We start from the raw sequence: 14,495 nt of genomic DNA on the forward strand, positions 1-14,495 counted from the left end.
GTACTACTGTTTCATGAGAAACTATTTGTTCTGTAAACCTTCACCTGAAGTACAATAAAATAAATAAATAAATAAAAAATAAAATAAAAATAGGATTATTAAAAAAAAAATGAAATGGAACTCATGAAGACTGATACCCTAGTCATTAGTGAGCTGAAAAGGACTTGTGTTGGCCATTGTGAATTACAAAATCATATGGTCTACTATGTCAGAAGTGACAAATTCAAGATGAATGCCACAGCATTCATCATCAAAAAGAACATTTTAAGATCTATTCTGAAGTACAACGCTGTCAGTGATAGGATAATATCCATGCATCTACAAGGAAAACCAGTTAATATAACTAACTTTCAAATATACGCACCAATCACAATGCAATGAAAATTACTGGTGATTGGAATGCAAAAGTTGGAAACAAAGAAGGAGGACAATCAGTTGGAAAATATGGCCTTGTTGATGGAAATGACGCTGGAGATCACAGGATAGAATTTGGAAGACCAAAAACAACCCTAAACCTGTTGCTGTTGAGTTGATTCCAACTCATAGTAACCCTATAGGACAGAGTACAATTGCCTCAGAATGTTTCCAAGGAGCAGCTGGTGGATTGGAACTGCTGACCTTTTGTTTAGCAGCCATAGCTCTTAACTACTGCACTATTAGGGCTCCTACGACCTATTAATTGGAAATACTTTTCTTCAACAACATAAACAGCAACTATTCACGTGGACCTCACCAAATGGATTACACAGGAATCAAATCAACTACATCTGTGGAAAGAGATGATAGAAAAGCTCAATATCATCAGCCAGAACAAGGCCAGGGGCTGACTGTGGAACAGACCATCAATTGCTCTTAATGCAAGTTCAAGTTGAAACCGAAGAAAATTAGAACAACTCCAGCAGAGCCAATGTATGATCTTGTGCATATCCCACCTGAATTTACAGACCATCTCAGGAACAGATTTGATGTGTTGAACAGTAATGACCGAAGACCAGACGAGCTGTGGAATGACATCAAGGACATCATACATGAAGAAAGCAAGAGGTCATTAAAAAAACAGGAAAGGAAGAAAAGACCAAAATGGATGACAGAAGAGACCCTGAAACTTGCTCTTGAACATCAGGTAGCTAAAGTAAATGAAAGAAATGATGAAGTAAAAGAGCTGAACAGAAGATTTCAAAGGGCAGCTCGAGAAGACAAAGTATTATAATGACATATGTAAAGAGCTAGAGATAGAAAACCAAAAGGGAAGAAAAAGCTCAGCATTTCTCAAGCTGAAAGAACCGAAGAAAAAATTCAAGCCTCTGGTTGCAATATTGAATGGTTCAACAGGGGAAAATATTAAATGATGCAGGAAGCATCAAAAGAAGATAGAAGGAATACCCAGAGTCACTAAATAAAAAAGAATTAGTTGCTGTTCAACCATATCAGGAGGTAGCATATAATCAGAAACTGATAGTACTAAAAGAAGCGGTCAAGCTGCATTGAAGGCATTGGTGAAAAACAAGGCTCTAGGAATTGACAGAAAGCCAACTGAGATATTTCAACAAATGAATGCAGCACTGAAAGTGTTCACTCGTCTATGCCAAGAAATTTGGAAGATAGCTACCTGGCCACGTGACTGGAAGATCCATACCTGTGCCCGTTCCAAAGAAAGGTGATCCAACAGAATGTGGAAAATATTTAACAATATTATTAATATCATACACAAGTAAAATTTTGCTGAAGATCTTTCAAAAGTGGCTGCAGCAGTGCATTGACACGGAACTGACAGAAATTCAAGTTAGACACAGATAAGGACATGGAACGAGGGATATCATTGCTGATGTCAGATGGATCCTGGCTTAAAGCAGAGAATACCAGAAAGATATTTACCTGTGTTTTATTGGCTATGCAAAGGCATTCGACTGTGTGGATCATAACAAATTATGGATTACATTGAGAAGAGTGGGAATTCCAGAACACTTCATTGTGCTCATGAGGAATCTTTACATAGATCAAGAGGCAGTCGTTCAAACAGAACAAGGAGATACTGCATGGTTTATAGTCAGGAAAGGTATGTGTGAGTGTTGTATCCTTTCACCATACTTATTCAATCTGTATGCTGAACAAATAATCTGAGAAACTGGACTATATGAAGAAGAACGGGCACCTCAATTGAAGGAAGACTCCTTAACAATCTGTGTTATGCAGATGACACACCTTTGCTTGCTGAAAGCAAAGAGGACTTGAAGCATTACTGATGAAGATCAAAGACCGCAGCCCTCATTATGGATTACACCTCAACATAAAGAAAACAAATATCTTCACAGCTAGACCAATAAACAACATCATGATAAATGGAGAAAAGATAGAAGTTGTCAAGGATTTCATTCTACTCAGATCCAAAATCAAAACCTATGGAAACAGCACTCAAGAAATCAAAAGACGAAAGACCAGCAAATAGCAGGTACGAGAAAGCAGCTTCACGGAGCTTCCAGCAGGAGACAGAACAACTAGTAACTGGCGCTATACACTTTCCCACCCCCACCCTTCTTCACCACCACTCGGCCTCCTCTGCTTCCCGCGGCCACAGTCTTTTGGCCAGGAAGCACCAGCTGCTTGGATTCCACCCGCCTGCACTGGCCAACTCCCTGAGTGCCATTTGTTGGCTGCTGGTGTTGCTTTTTTATGCCTCTTTTGATTTATTCCTTACCTCTTTTCATGGATTCAATTGTGTCCCCCAAAAAAATGTGTGTAGCAACGTGGCTAGGTCATGATTCCTAGTATTGTATGATTGTGTTATCTGATGTGATTTCCTTATGTGTTTTAAACTCTACCACTATGATGAGATTGTATGTGATCTCCTCATGTGTTGTAAATTCTATCACTGTGATGAGGTTATAGTGATGAGGTTGACAAGATCAGTGTCTCAATTCAATCTCTTTTGAGATATAAAAGAGAGAAGCAAGCAGAGACACATAGGAACATTGTACCACCAAGAAAGCAGCGCCAGGAGCAGAGTGCGTCCTTCGGACCTGAGGTTCCTGTGTAGAGAAGCTTCCAGACCAAGGGAAGACTGATGACATGGACCTTCCTCCAGAGCTGATGGAGAAAGCGTTCCCCTGGAGCTGAAGCCCTGAATTTGGACTTGTAGCCTACTTGACTGTGAGAGAATAAACTTCTCTTTGCTAAATCCATCCACTTGTGGTATTCCTGTTAGAGCAGCACCAGATAACTGAGACACCTCTCACCACCTCCTCCTTCTTTTGCTCAAATGCCTGGCTCTGTGAGCCATCTTTACATCTTCCTGAGGGGTTGTGGAGCTCCGTTTGAGTGTGGAACTGCTTCCCGGTCCATGCTGCCATGCTGGTGGGATCCTGGGGCTTCTTTTTTTGTTTGTTTGTTTTGAATTGTTTCTTTGTTTCCTTTTTCTTTTCTCAAGTTGGGAGTCTGTTCCAGCTGAGCAGTGCTGTGTGGCTTGGGACCTACCCCCTCAGCTTGCACAGGTGTGCAGAGGGATACCTGAGAGCATCTTTTTTTTCATGTTGTTTTTTTTTTTCTGTTTTTTTGGGAGTTTTTCTTGTTGTTGTTGTTGTTTTTAATTGGTTTTGTTTTACTTTCCCTCTTTCTCCCTTTTTGTCTTTCTTTTATTACTTAGATTTTTGTCTCTCTATACCTTCCTTCTCTTCTTGTCCCCTGAATACCTGGCAATGAATACCTCTATGCCTCCTAGCCAGGCTGTACTTCAACACCTGGGAACAACTTCCCCAGACCTTGTAGCTGCACCAGTGGGATCCCTGGGAAATTTGCTGTTCTTTTTTCTTTCTAATTTTTATTTATTCATTCTTTTCTTTTCTTTTTTCTCTTCTTCTTCCCCTTTTTGTTTTTCTCCATTTCATAGTCTCTCATCTCTCCATTCCAATGACAAGCACCCCTAGCACTCTTTTTTGTTTGTTTGTATGTTTTTGGCTCCTGTTCCTTTCTCCTCTCTCCCATACCCATCTTCACTACACACATCACAATCTCCCCCACTCCATCCTCCCTACCTGCACTGTGCACTTAACATAACACCACCAAGCAGCTCAGGTATGGCTTACCTGAACCTGCCCTGCACTGTTTACCGACCCACCCTGGTGGCTGTAGTAAGTGCCACAAACAACCCATCCCAGCAACTCGTCTTCAGATAGACCTGCCCTGCTGTACCATATCTGAGCGACTGACCCTGCCAATTGGAGAAGGAGGTGAAAAGTATCGTGCCCACAGACAAGCAAACAACAAAGAACACACAGCCCGCCTGCTCAGACATAACCAAATTAAAAAAAAAAAAAAGGATGAAACAAACAAATCTACAATCAATAAACGAAAAAAATAACTACTGAATGCCTCGAAGACAGCAGGCAATATCAAATCATTTACAAAAACAGGAGAAGATGTTTCCAGTAGGCATCCAAAATAAAACACTAGATGACTTTCCAGTAGAAGAAAAGGCACTACAACTACCTGATAGGGAATTCAAATCTCTAATACTCAGAATTATCCAGGAGTTGAAGCAAAAAGCAGACAAAAATGAGGAAAAAATAGACAAATTCATGGAAAAGGCAGACAAATTCATGGAAAATACAGACAAAAAAAATGGAAGAATTCAGGAAAATAATGCAGGAACAAAATGTCAAAATAAATTCACAACTGGAAGTTATACAAAAACAACAATTAGAAATCCAAAAGATAAATAACAAGATTTCAGAAATGGACAGTGTCATAGAAGGGCTGAGGAGGAGATTTGAAACGGTGGAAGACAGGATCAGCAGAATTGAAAACAAACACTTAAATACACCTCTATTTGAGGAAAACTCAGAAAAAAAAAACAAAGAAAAATGAAGAAACCCTGAGCATTATGTGGGATACAATCAGAAGCAAAAATTTGTGAGTGATCAGTTCCAGAGCAGGGGGAGAAAACTGAAAACACAGAGAGGATCATTGAAGAACTGCCGACAGAAATCTTCCCCAATATCATGAAAGATGAAAAGCCGGCCATCCAAGAAGCTCAACGAACCCCATATAGGATAGACCCCAAAAGAAAATCCCCAAGGCATATCATAATCACACGCGCCAAAACCAAAGAATCCTGAGAGCAGCTCATGAAAAACAAGAAGTCACATACGGAGAAGAAATAATAAGATTAAGCTCAGATTATTCAGCAGAAACCATGTAGGCAAGAAGAGAATGGGATGACATATATAAAACCTTGAAAGAAAAAAAAAAGCCTGCCAAGAATAATATATCCTGCAAAACTCTGGTTCCAGTATGATGGTGAAATTAGGACATTTCCAGATAAACAGAAATTAAGGGAATATGTAAAACCAAACCAAATTTACAAGAGTTATTAAAGATGGTCCTTTGATCTGAAACAAACAACTTCAACTCACAGGCTGAATCTAAGACACAGGATCGTACCAGCCAGATACCAATCTAGGAAATGAACTCTCATGGACTATCCAAAACCAAAAGAAATACAACAGGGAATCAGAGCAGTTAATCTGTAAATGACAACAACATCAGAACAATAAAAGAGGGAATAAACGGTGTAGGTATAGAACCTTCTAATGGAAAGGAAGGCAAGGCGATACCAAGTAATAATAGACTGCTTCAAACTTAGAAAGATGAGGGTAAATTTCACGGTAACCACAAAGAAAGATAACAAACATACTCATAAAAATAAAGCGGAAAAACATAAAGTCTCCCTAAAAACAAAACCTACAAAAACAAAAGAAATGAAAAAAAAAAAACCCCACAAACAAAAGGAATTCAGCACAGGAGAGTAAGAAGAACAAAGAAAACTTCAGCACCACAAAAAAAAAGCACTGCAAAATGACAGCAATAAACTCACATCTATCAATAATTACCAAAAAGATGGAAACAACATAGATGCCCAACAACAGATGAATGGATAAACAAACTATGGTACATACACACAATGGAGTACTACACAACGGTAAAGAACAATGATGAATCTGTGACACATCTAATAACATGGATGAAACTGGAGGACATTATTCTGAGTGAAATAAGTCAATAACAAAAGGACAAATATTGTATGAGACCTCTATTGTAAAAACCCATGAAAAAGTTTACACACAAAAAGTAACAATCTTTGTTGGTTACCAGGGATGGGAGGGGTGGCGGGAAATACTAAATAGGCAATAGATAAGTGGTAGCTTGGGTGAACGGTGAGACAGTACACAATACTGGGGAAACCAGCATAAATTGTACAAGGAAAGGTCATGGAAGCTCCATAGACACATCCAAACTCCCTGAGGAACTGAATTGCTGGGCAGGGGGCTGTGGGGTCCATGGTCTCGGGGAACATCTAGCTCAACTGGCATAACACAGTTTATAAATATAATGTTCTACATTCTACCTCGGTGAGTAGTATCTGGAGTCTCAAAAGCCTATGGGTAGCCATCTAAGATACTCCACTGGTCTCACCCCTTCGGGAGCAAGGGAGAATGAAGAGAACAGGATACAAGGAAAAGATTAGTCCAAAGGACTAATAGACCACAGCTACCAAGGCTTCCACCAGACTGAGTCCAGTCCAGTCCAGCTCGATGGTGACCAGCTACCACTACTGACTGCTCTGACCGGGATCACAACAGAGGGTTCTGGACAGAGCTGGAGAAGGATGTAGAACAAAATTTCTAACACACACAAAAGAAGACCAGATTTACTGGCCTGAAAGAGACTGGAGAAACCCTGAGAGTATGGCCTCCAGACACTCTTTTAGCTCAGTGTTGAAGCCACTTCTGAGGTTTTCCATTCAGCCGGGGATTGGACAGCCCCATAAAAGAAAATGGGACTAATGAGGCACAGCAGTCCAGGGACAAGGACTAGAAGGCAGAAAGGGGCATAAAGCTGGTGATAGGGAACCCAGGTTTGGGTAAGAACAGTGTTGACATGTAGTGGGGTTGTTAACCATTGTTATAGGGCAACATGTGTACTGTTTAATGAGGAACTATTTTGTTCTGTAAACTTTCATCTAAAGTGAGAATAGCAGCACAACTGGAAGAATGTAATAGATGTTACTGAACTGTGCATGTAGGAATTTTTGAAATGGTGTATCTTTGGCTATGTATATTTTCACCAAAAAAAAAAAAGGACGAGAAGGGAGAGGGTTGACACATCGTAGGGTTGTTGACCAATGTCATAAAAAAATATGTACTGACTGTTTAATGAGAAACTATTTGTTCTGTAAACCTTCACCTAAAGTACAATAAATAAAAAAAGAGAAAAAAAAGTAACTGAAAGCTATATATTAAAGGTTTTTTATTTTTATTTTTTTCCCATGGTAAATACTGCTGAGATGGTGATGGCATTTCCATTGCATTTAGAGAGATTTATCTGTAGAGCTTGTCTTTTTATACCATTGAGTCTTCCCTTTAAAGACAATGCATGGTATGATCTCAATTTTGTAAAGCTACCTTAATGAGACAGTGTTCCTAATTTTGTCACCCTCGCCTCATTTCTTCAAAAATATTTTTTTAAATAAAGAAAAATCTTCAACCCCCCAAAAGAAAGAAATCAAAAGGCACATTGCATTGTCCAAATCTGCTGTAAAAGACCTCTTAAAGTGTTAAAAGGTAAAGATGTCACCTAGAAGACTAAGGTGCGCCTGAAGCAAGCCTTGGTGTTTTCAATCACCTCATATGCATGTGAAAGCTGGACAACGAATAAGGAAGACCGAAGAACAATTGACGCCTTTGAGTTGTGGTGTTGGTGAAGAATACTGAATATACCATGGACTGGCAAAAGAATGAACAAGTCTGTCTTGGAAGAAGTACAACCAGAGTGCTCCTTAAAAGCAAGAATGGTGACACTTTGTTTCACATACTTTGGACATGTTATCAAGAAGGATCAGTCTCTGGAGAAGGACATCATGTTTGAGAGAGTAGACGGTCAGTGAAAAAGAGGAAGACCCTTGTCTTGGTTACCTAGTGCTGCTATAACAGAAATACCACATGTGGATAACTTCAAGAAAGAGAAATTTATTTTCTCACAGTCTAGTAGGCTAGAAGTCCAAATTCAGGGTGTCAGCTCCAGGGGAAGTCTTTCTGTCTCTGTTGGCTCTGGAGGAAGGTCCTTGTCATCAAATCTTCCTTTGGGCTAGAAGCATCTCAGCTGAGAAACCTAAGGTCCAAAGGACGCACTTGGTGGTATGATGTCCCCATGTCTCTCTGCTCATTTCTCTCTTTTATATCTCAAAAGAGATTGGCTGAAGATGCTATCTAATCTTGTGCATTTCACCAATATAACTGCCACTAATCCATCTCATCACGTCATAGTGATAGGATTTACAAGACTTAGGGAAATCACATCAGATGACAAAATGGTAGACAATCATACAAGACTGGGAATCATGACCTAGCCAAGTTGACATATTTTGGGGGGGGGCACAATTCAATCGATGACAAGCCTTAACAAAATGGATTGACACAGTGGCTGCAACACTGGGTTCAAGCATAACGATGATTGTGAGGATAGCACAGGACCAAGCAGTGTTTAGTTCTGTTGTACATAGGGTCGCTATGAGTCAGAAATGACTCAAGGGCACCTAACAACACCAAATGTCTTGATATTACACATTTATGAAAGTAATTTATCATGATGTTTCATTAGATTGGTCATTCTCTGAGTACTAAAATACAGTTTGTTGAAACTTTTGAAATCAAACTGTCAAAGCAAACTTCGAAACACCAACAGTACAATAGTCTAAGGCAGGGAGCCTGTTGACTTGATTCCAGCAACTTTTGCCAAAAGGAAAATAATTACACAATGGTTGCAGTCAAATGAACTAGTAAATCCTAATCATCTAGTAAGGAATTAGAAATTTTTCTTTGCTACTCTTTTATTTACAAATTTTAATAGATATTTTAAAAGAGATTAATCTTAGTTTCTATTTTTTTTCTTCTTTTCATAATATCTTGTTCAAATTTGGTATCAATATTAGTGTTAATTCATATCAGGAAGTTGGAAGCTTACTTTATATTTCAATGCTCTGGAACTGTTTAAATACCATTGCGATTAGCTATTGTTTGAAAGATTTGATAAATTTCCCCATAAATCCCTCTGATAGAATTTCTGTGTTTTTCTTGAGGAGGTGGGGATTATTTACATAGTTTTGTGTTTCTTCTAAGATAATTGGTCGATTTAATGTTTCTATCTAATTTAGGGGTAAGTTTTGTTAAATTATAACTTCAAATATTTGCTAATAATTTTACCTTCATTTTTCTTTTTCTTTTACTAGTTTATTGTTTCAGGGGCCTTGTCAATTGCAGCAGGAAAGAGAGATACAGAATGTCTGGTGAGTAATATTTCGTTTTTTTTTTTTTTTTTTTTTGTACCAAAAGAGGATTGATGATACCTGATGGCCCCATATTTTGTTTTTAAACAAGCAAGAGAGATGTGAGATTCAACTGGTTAAATTGGACTTTCAAAATAGCTCATCAGCCAATTGGCCAGTGATAGAATTTCTGACACAAGTCTTAATATTTTGGCAAGATAGTTGCTGAGAGAATCTTTATGAAGATACAGAGGATTCCTCAGGGGAAATGTGAAATAGAAGCAGTCAAAAGATCCCTGCAACTTGAGGTCCAGCACATGACAATGGCACTGGGTGTAGGTGTGACATAATATTTATTAACTGAAGGATTAGAGTGTATAATAATATTGAATCCTAAAAGGATTTTGATTCAGATTACAATAAAACAAAATTCATACTAAGGTTGTTAAAGAAGAAGAAGCAGTTTTAAAACATAACTTCCATGCTAAGCTGTCTTTCACAAAGCCAATAAAAGGCAAAAAGCCCAGATTTGATCAAATATTTTTCATTTCAAAAGACCATATTTGAATTTTCTTTGCTCAAGTTGAATACTAACCTGTGGTGCATGTTCACATGGCCTTTACAAACCTGGCTCCCTAGCTTCTCACCCACTTAGACCAACTAAACGGTGCCTACTGCTGCAGTCATACCAAACCTCTCACTCTTTCCTGAGCAATTTGAGTTTTTATAAAAGGCCTGAAACCTCTTCCCCTGAGAAGAGAATGTATGGCAGGGAATACACAGGAGAGCAAAATAATATGCAGAAGATATAGAGGCATGAAAGACGAGTAGCGTTTACAGAATGATAAGAAGTCATGCACTGGAAGTATGACGTGGTAGGAGGCGGACACAGTGTATGTCCAACTAAAGTATAAAGGGCATTGTAAGCCCCTCTAGTGAGATTCTTAGGGGAGTCATCAGAGGGATACAAGTTTGGGAATGACAAGCTTATATTTGTGTTCTGGCAAGAGATTAAATTCCTAGGAGGTGCAAATGGTTTGCACTTCACTACTAGCCTAAAGATGGACATTGAAACCCACCCAGTGGGGCCACAGAGAAAAGACTTGGCAATCTGCTTCTGTAAATATTACAATCAGAAAAACCTTATGAAGTCTTCTTAAAATCACACAACGAATCAGCTTAACTAGTAAAAAATGTCTGCCTTGAGCATTATGCTCTTTGAAAAACTATCTCTATGGGATCAAAGTGACAACAGCAACTTCAAAGATTAGGTAGAAACCTTATTGGGCAGAGAGACTATGTTAACGGGGGAGGAACAACTCAGAAAAGAAGGATGAGAATGGTTGCACAACTGCAAGAATATAGTCAATGTCACTGAATTGTACACATACAAAGTGTTGAATTGGTGTATATTTTGCTGTATATATTCTCAGCAACAACAAAAAACAAAAAACCCCATGGAGTAGTTCTACTCTGTAACACATAGGGTTTCCATGAGTCAGAATCAACTGTATGGTAATAGAGTTTTTTGTCTGTTTGTTTTACTTTTTTTTTTTTTTAATATATAAGGAAAGAGACAAGTTAGGCTATTGCTGGAGAAGATGACTGTGTTGAGGAAGAAGCAGGGTGTGTGAAGGATGAAGGCATATCCGAAGATGTCACTGGACTGTTTAATAGATTTTTCTTCCTTTCTAGGATGAATGTACCCCAGGACTGAATTGCCTCAGCTCAATCACGGCTGCCATAGGGATCATAATCATTGCATTCAGCTTGAGTTCTTTTTCATTCCACCATTTTCCCTGTGATTCTAATCCGATGAGTGAAAACTGTGCAATAAACAGGTCCATCTTAGTGGTGAGTGTTTCCTCTTTTCACGGAGTACTGTAGTGGAAGGAGGTCAAGGGAACTCTGTTTCTGGCAAAAGTAACAATCAGTATTCTTTAGTTGCTACATCATTTTGGGAATTTTGATGCAATTGACAAATAGGGCAATCTTTTTTTTAGGAGTTAGGGCTACATCCCACATCTGTCCTTGTTTATTCTCTATATGTGATCAGGCTAAGTGGGAAAAGAAAGCTCATATTTATTGAACATCTACTTTCTAATAGTTATTGTACTGGGCCCTTTGTATAATTTTATTGTTTAATTTCACAGTTCTGATCAGTATGTACTGTCATTCCCTCCAAAAATGGAGCTCAGATGTCAATCCTTATATGTCTCCAGAGCTTCTTGATTGAGCTTCTGATGGGGTTTCCTGGTTCTCTAACTAAATAAAATTGTCTTGAACATTATCCTAGAAGTGATGAGTAACTTAGGGTAACTCGCAACATCTCTAGATGTTCTTGCATAACTCATCATTTCTATCCCCAACATCCTGGTCCTGGAAAATTCCTAATCTTCATTCTGTATTTTACAACTTTTCTGTCTCACTTGTCCCCATATGGATACTATGCTAAAACTTTATCCTCCTGTACTTGTATGACCCTGTTTTTCTTTGTTACGTTAATCAAGGCATTCCAGAGTAGGGTGGGTCTTAAACCTGATCTTTTCTGAGTGGTCTCTTACACAGGCGAAAACAGAGAGACACACATAGGTGAAAGGCAAGTTCCAGGTGAAGATTCATCTGTAAGCCAAGGAATGCCAAGGAATACCTGGAGCTACCAATAAGGAGGGACTGTCTCCTAGAGCTAATACCCTGATTTGGGCTTCTAACCTCCAAAACTGTGAGACAATGAATCCTCATTCTTTATGGTACTTTTTGTTATGGCAGCACTAACAAAGACAACCACTCATAAAAGATTGCATAGGTAGTAAAACTTCTTGAAGTTTTGGACCATGGGCTAAGTTTGTGTGGGGTGGGTGGATATTGCAGCACAGGATAACAAAGTAAAATGTAACATTAAATGTTTGCTATTTAAAAGTCTCTTGGCCAGTCTTACCACCACTGAGTTTCCTGTAATCATCGCTCCATATAAACGTCTAGCATTCTACCATGCTACTTAGTTCTTTCTCTCCTTTTGTTCTCATTGTGTCTTATTCTCAGCTATATTTGGACCTGAACGTTGTTCCTAATTTATTTTGCAGACCAGTTGCAGTGCCTTTGCTTCTCTCCCAGCTTAACCTGGATGTCTCCAGGACTATATATTCACACCAAAATAACCCCTTTAAGTAACTTTGCTAGAAGAATCTACTCCCCTTAATATTTCTGACAATTCTTTTAGAAGATATTACAATGAATTTTAATGTAACAGTATGAAATATTCATTGATATGATTTTCCATCCCACATTTTTTTTTTAAATTGTGCTTTAGGTGAAAGTTTACAACTCAAGTTAGCTTCTCATACAAAAATTTATGTACACATTGTTATGTGACAGTAATTGCTATCCCTAAAATGTGATAGCTCACTCCCCCTTTCCACTCCAGATTTCCTGTGTCCATTCAGTCAACTCCTATCCCTTTCTGCCTTCTCATCTTGCCTCCAGACAGGAGCTGCCCATTGTGAAAGCACACTTTCACAAGTATCATTTTGTGTCTTATAGTTCAGTCTAATCTTTGAAGAGCTGGCCTTGGGAATGGTTTTAGTTTTGGGCTAACAGAAAGTCTGGGGGCCATGCTTTCTGGGTTTCTTCCAGTCTCAGTCAGACCATTAAATTTGGTCTTTTTACTAGAATTTGAGTTCTGCACCCCACTTTTCTCCTGCTCTGTCAGGGACTCTCTGTTGTGTTCCCTGTCAGGGAGGTTATTGGTGGAAGCCTGGCACCATCTAGTTCTTCTGGTCTCAGGCTGATGGAGTCTCTGGTTTATGTGGCCATTTTGTTTCTTGGGCTAATATTTTCTTTGTGTCTTTGATGTTCTTCATTCTACTTTGCTCCAGGTGGGTTGGGACCAATTGATACATCTTAGATGGCTGCTCACTAGCTTTTAAGACCCCAAACGCCACTCACCAAATTAGGATACAGAACATTTTCTTAATAAACTTTGTCATGCCGATTGGCCTAGATGTTCCCAGATCCCCACCCCTGCTACCTTGTCCCTCAAAGTGTTCATTTGTGTTCAGGAAACCTCTTAGCTTTTGGTTTATTCCAGTTGTGCTGACTTCTCCTGTATTGTGTGTTGTCCTTCCCTTCACCTAAGATAATTCTTGTCTACCATCTAGTTGGTGAATTCTCCTCTCCCTCCCTCCTTGTCCTCCTAACCATCAAAGAATAGTGGTTGCATACAATATTTGTCCTTTTGTGATTGACTAATTTCATTCAGCATAATGTCTTCCAAATTCATCCATGTTATGAGATGTTTTGCAGATTCATCATTGTTCTTTATCATTGCATAGTATTAAACTGTAAATATACCATAATTTGTTTATCCATTTGTCTATTGATGGGCATCTAGGTTGTTTCCATCTTTTTGCTATTGTTAACAGTGTTGCAGTGAACATGGGTATGCATGTATCTATCCATGTGATGGCTCTTATTTCTCTAGGATATATTCCAAGGAGTAGGGTTGCTGGATTGTATGATCTGGCTTTTTAAGGAAGTACCCAATCGGTTTCCAAAGTGGTGGTACCATTTTACATTCCCACCAACAGTGTATATGTGTTCCAGTCTCTCCACTACCTCTCCAACATTTATTATTTTGTGTTTTTTGGATTAATGCTAGCCTTGTTGGGGTGAGATGGTATCTCATTGTAGTTTTCATTTGCATTTCTCTAATGGCTAATGATTGTGAATATTTCCTCATGTATCTGTTAGCTGTCTGAATGTCTTCTTTGGTGAAGTGCCTGTTCATATCCATTGCCCAGGGATCTGATGGGATCTCTGGGAGCTTTGCTTTTCTTTTTTCTTTCTAATTTTTATTTCTTCATTCTTTTCTTTTTTCCTTCTTCTTCTCCTTTTTGTTTTTCTCCATTTCATAGTCTCTCATCTCTCCACTCCAATGCAAGCTCCCCTAGCACTCTTTTTGTTTGTTGGTATGTTTCTGGCTCCTGTTCCTCTCTCCTCTCTCCTTTCCCATAGCCATCTTAGAGCCACACATCACAATCTCCCCCTCCTTCCTGCCTACCCACACCATGCACTAAACATCACGACCCCAAGCAGCACAGGCACAGCTTACCAGAACCTGCCTTGTACTGATTTCTGGCCCGCCCTATAGGCTCTAGTACATGCCACAAACAGCCCATCC

The 14,495-nt window shown here is 39.0% G+C and overlaps 1 protein-coding gene across 5 annotated transcripts in view; it reads left to right on the plus strand.

Annotated features, from left to right (window-relative positions):
* LOC111822934 (membrane-spanning 4-domains subfamily A member 4A-like) overlaps positions 1-14,495 on the plus strand; it is a 109,594-nt gene that overhangs the window by 21,683 nt on the left and 73,416 nt on the right. For all 5 annotated transcript variants that reach the window (XM_023743175.1, XM_023743173.1, XM_023743177.1 and 2 more), the window contains 2 exons: positions 9,281-9,337; positions 11,012-11,170. In XM_023743175.1, the coding sequence (XP_023598943.1) occupies positions 9,281-9,337; positions 11,012-11,170 (216 nt within the window). The remainder of the gene's footprint in view (positions 1-9,280; positions 9,338-11,011; positions 11,171-14,495) is intronic.

The sequence above is a fragment of the Trichechus manatus genome, unplaced genomic scaffold (genome assembly GCF_000243295.1).
Source record: "Trichechus manatus latirostris isolate Lorelei unplaced genomic scaffold, TriManLat1.0 scaffold00240, whole genome shotgun sequence".
Lineage (NCBI taxonomy): Eukaryota > Metazoa > Chordata > Mammalia > Sirenia > Trichechidae > Trichechus > Trichechus manatus.